This window comes from Nematolebias whitei, chromosome 3 (assembly GCF_014905685.2).
Source record: "Nematolebias whitei isolate Nwh7 chromosome 3, NemWhi1, whole genome shotgun sequence".
Taxonomy (NCBI): Eukaryota; Metazoa; Chordata; class Actinopteri; order Cyprinodontiformes; family Rivulidae; genus Nematolebias; species Nematolebias whitei.
The window spans coordinates 4,948,597-4,953,514 of NC_056500.1; the positions used below are offsets into that span (position 1 = coordinate 4,948,597).

At 40.4% G+C, this 4,918-nt stretch overlaps 1 protein-coding gene across 1 annotated transcript in view; it reads left to right on the plus strand.

Annotated features, from left to right (window-relative positions):
* The window catches only part of igfbp3 (insulin-like growth factor binding protein 3), a 21,490-nt gene that overhangs the window by 6,319 nt on the left and 10,253 nt on the right, over positions 1–4,918 (plus strand). Inside the window, exon 3 of the mRNA XM_037674454.1 lies at positions 2,153–2,272. Within this exon, the coding sequence (XP_037530382.1) occupies positions 2,153–2,272 (120 nt within the window). The remainder of the gene's footprint in view (positions 1–2,152; positions 2,273–4,918) is intronic.

A 4,918-nucleotide genomic window follows, 5' to 3' on the forward strand; every position in this document is an offset into this window, starting at 1 on the left:
TCCATCCATCCATCCTTCCATCCTTCCATCCTTCTATCCTTCTATCCATCCATCCATCCATCCATCCATCCATCCATCCATCCATCCATCCATCCATCCATCCATCCATCCATCCATCCATCCATCCATCCATCCATCCATCCATCCATCTATCTGTCCATCCATCTGTCCATCCGTCCATCCATCCATCCATCCGTCCATCCATCCGTCCATCCATTTGTCCATCAAACCAACCAACTGATTAGCTGCTAGCAAGCAGCTCTTACTAATAATTTGTCTTTTATATCTAACATTGTGGATATATTTATAATAGGAAAGTGGTATTTTTGCAAAATAAATCATAATTAAGTAAATATAAACTAAAAATACAGATAAAAATCAGATGCTGAGACTAAAAGACACTTTTCAATAACCAGTTAGTTTTTCGTGACACAGATGCGTCTGGCATGTGTTACACAAATATTAACCATAAATAAACGACCCTGGATTTCCCTTCAGAAATTTTGCATCATTTATTTATTCACTGGAGACAAGTGGAGGGAGACGATCATGCATTGAGTGAATAATATTGATTTATTTCTGCAGCTGTGCTGGCTTTCATTCACCAGCACAAGTAAATCTTTTGGCATTAAATATGTCTAAAATATATATTTATTATTTTATTTTATTTTTTGGTAACGGGGTCTGGTTTGTCTTTGAAGGTGGCTGAAAATATGACCCACATCAGATTGTATTGTCTCGTTGCAGAAACTGTGGCTGCTCAGGTTGCACATCTCTCTTTTTTCCCCAACACAAAACATGAAATTTAGTCTGATGGAAGAGCCAAGTATAATTCTCACCGCTGTCACTGAAATGCTATAGAGTCTATAGACGGAGAGCAGTAAAGCGTCCCCAGGCACTTTGGGTGTAGGATTCCATAGCAAGTCTTTGCTGAAAAGCCTTTATCACCAGCGTGGCCGTGTATATATTTATGTCTGAGTCGTTACCATGGCAGCACAAGCAGAAAGGTTAATGATACCTGGGGATCCTAATTATTCGCAAATAACAAAAGAGATCCTAAAGATATTCCGTCTGTGTGCAGCTGGAGGTAATGCCAGTTTGTAGGTGGTGTGCACGTAGAGCCAAATTGACGTGCAAACAAAAACACTTGGTACAAACATCACAAAACGTTGCAATATGATGCAATTTGTGGTATAGAACCCTTTGCAGTGTGGCTCTATGCTCTGCACTGTTGTTTAGATGCAATTAGTTTTGCTTATAAATGTTTTGAACCAGAAGGTACCGCATTTTATTTTTTTCAAAGTCGATCTCATTTTGGGATTTAACCTCTTCAATCTGGACCTACCAGAGGGTTCAATTCAGCCATCTTCAGACCACAAATCCTCATAATCCTGTTTTTTATTTTTATTTTTCACTTAAAGAAGGAACTTTAGTCTACTAAACTATGAACAAACAGCCACACAGTAAAAACGGCTGGATTATTTTGATGACTCAGTAGCTGGGATGAAGCTGTGGGGTCATCGGTTGGGTTGCTTTGACCAAACATTTGGTCGTAGATGAGTCATGCCAGTCTTTACAGTCCGTGATTTTAAGCCATCTGCTTTAGGATGTAATAACGCTAGCAAAATAAACTTGTAAGATGTTTAACCTGGTTGGTTTTGTAAATAACTTTAGTTTGCACTAAACTGAGTTTGGGTTCCAAGAAAGCATTATTGGTAGTTGGTGCTAACTAGCTAACGGTAATAGCAGTTAGTGCCAGCTAGCTTGCACCAACCCATGTTGTAATTATCCAGTAAAGCTAATAAAATGTTGGTTATTCGTTTGAACTAAGCTTCATATTGGCTCTAATTCAACAAATTAGTCAATTTAACCAAAGTCTTGGATAGAAAGCTATCCAGCGTTGGATCAACACAAATATAACCCAGCTCTGCGTTACACATTGGGCTGTTTTCAACCCAGAGTGTTTAAATGATTTTTACTTGCTTCTTAAAGCAAATTTAGAGACATTTCATGATCAATGGGGACATTTTGGGGGTTCGATTCCAAATCTTCTTTAACTTTAAGAGTGAAAACATTTATGTTATTCGTTGTTTCGGTCTAAAAATGACTCCTTGGTGATGCTGTCGTGTCGGTGTGTTTGCTGTGTTGCCAGGGGCCGTGTCGGAGGGAGATTGACAGCATCCTGAACAGTTTAAAGATCAACAATGTGCTCAACCCGAGAGGCTTCCGCATACCCAACTGTGACAGAAAGGGCTTCTACAAGAAAAAACAGGTGAATGGCTCTCCCTGCTGTTTCATCTTTCCGTTTTCTTCTACACACACACACACCTGCGGACATAGACCCACCGCATGCCCGAACACTTCCAAAGAATCTTCAAAGACTCATCCCAACCACCCACACGCATACAATTCCCTTTTTTTCACCGCTCAGGTTGCCTTGACAGTCACATCAACACTATATTATCAGAATGGCTAATAAGCATGTATTACTGTGGTAAATGCTCTGCAGCCGCCTGACTCATGCCTCACAGGAAATGAAGTCGGTCAGGTGTGTTTGTGGGTGTGTGTTGTGGGAGAGTGTGGGGGGTAGGGATGTAAGAATGTGGTCTGGGTGTGTGTGTGGCACGGTAGATGTGGCAGCCGGGGAGTACATGTATGGCGCTTGTTTGATGGCGGTAGTTTTGGTGGGGGTGATGTTGATGAGGGAAAGAAAACAAACAGGGCTGTCGCTGGTTTGGATTTTTTTGTCCGCGGTGCAGCAGACCGAGGCCACCCATGGCCTGCTCCCTCGAAGGGAAGGAGGAAGAAAGAAGGCGGCTACAACTCCTGGCCGGATGGTTGAGATGAAATCAAGGAGGGGCAAAACGGGGAAAGGTGGCGGCTGAAAAAAGCAGGTGGGGCATTGCTGATACACAAACCGTGCCAAATAAATACCAGCATCCAAATTTATGAGGCTGGGAGTCTGGTCGGAAGGATTCCTGTGAGTCCGTTCTGAGAAAAGTGTGAGTCACTCCCCTCACCCCCCTTCCCCAGAGGAGCGATGAGTCAGAGCTCGACCCAAGCCATAACACACATCAGTACTTATCCCACTGTTTCCCAAACTCCTAAAGACAAACTCTTCCTTGTTTCAGTCAGGAAAGTGTCCGTTTGGGTCTGAGGATGTACGAGTGCAAGTCCCGCCGTGTGCCAGCTCTCATCGCCCCTTTTCTCAGAGTTGGGGGAGAGGTGGGGTGTGTGTGGGAGGGGGTGTTAAATCCATCCAAGGGGATGTGCCTTCACGGTGCGTTGCAGAGATTTATGACCGGAAACACAGTGAAGAGGAGACCGTGTGAACCGTCTAGGGTGACAATGCTGTGAAAAGAAGGGAGAGCAGGAGAGAGAAGGGGGAGGGATGGGTGAGGGTCTGTACACATCACATACTGTAATGTTTCTGGACTTTAAATCTTTTAAAATGAAAGAAAGGCGGCTGGTTTCATCTTTCCTTTAGACTTTACCAGGAACAGAAAAGGGGAAACTGACGACTTCCAGGAACGATGGCTCACCAGGAACTGAAGGATCATTGGAAATTACCTTTTGTACAGTCTTGTTTGCTTTTTTTTTAGTCTGGTTCTAGGTGATTTCGGGATAAGGATAAGGCTAACAATGGACCAAGTAATCCTTTCTCACACAGTAAAGTGGAAAAGTAGAATAAAAGTTTCTTTGTTGCATCTTAGAGTCGTAAAATTACACGAGTTGGATAAACAAGCCTCAAACGAACAGACACTGCAAAAAACCACGAGCCAGATCTTGAGATTAGACAACAGTGACTACAAGGGTCAGATTTTATGCTTTAAGGTGTTTTACAAAACAGATTAGGCAAGTTAAAAATAATATTTACTTCCAGTTTTTAGTTGTCAAGGTCTGTTTGGAGGCTCAGATGTGCGCTCAGAGGGGATTTTTGAGTAAACTCTGATACCATTGAGAGACATGCTGGGTTAAAGAAGATAAAAATGTCTATGCTTTGATGTGTAATTTGTGTATGTACTCAACAAGTTGAGTTTGTTTGCAAACAGATTTAAAACTTTACACTACTTGAACGTTAGAACGTGACACAACCAACCCATCCATTGAACGTTCTGTGGAGAAAAATCTCCAAAAATCATCTAACTCCGTCATTGTGTAAAGACCATAAAATATATCAAAAGGCCAGTTCAGTCATATGAGGTCTAACTTTCTGTCACTTGTTTTTACTGTGATGTATGTTTGAGCTACAGTGCTCCAAAAAAGCTTGTTGATTTTTGTTTTTTATTTTGACAAAATCTAATGGTTGTCAATGGGAAAAAGTGTTTGTCTATGCTGTAAAACACATATAACTGTAGCACACTTTCTATGATCAAGCTTCATGTTTTGATGTTAATCTGCGTTATTTTTAAGCAGCAGGGTGGAAAAATTACAAAAAAATTATGTTGAAACCACAAAACAGGAAAGTTGTCCTGATTTATTTAAGGCTTTTTTTCCTTCGGTGATATATGACAAACATAAATTATAATACAACTTCAAGTGTAAATTGAATTGAAATACTTGACATTAAAGCTCAAGCTTTTTCTTACTGAGTATAATAAATACTAAAGAAATAACATTTTCTTAGTTTTTCCCTTTTCGTCATGCCTGAAAGTTAGAAGAAAAACACCCCCCAAAAAAAGAGTTCTAATTCTGAGCAATGCTGTAAAAACAGTTGCTAATGACAATAAAAACAGATGCTAATGACAATGAGAAACAGATGAGAATGACAATGAGAAACAGATGAGAATGACAATGAGAAACAGTTGCTAATGACAATGAAAACAGATGCTAATGACAATAATAAAAACAGATGCTAACGACAATTAAAAAAACAGATGATAACAACAATAAAAAACGGATGATAACAACAATAAAA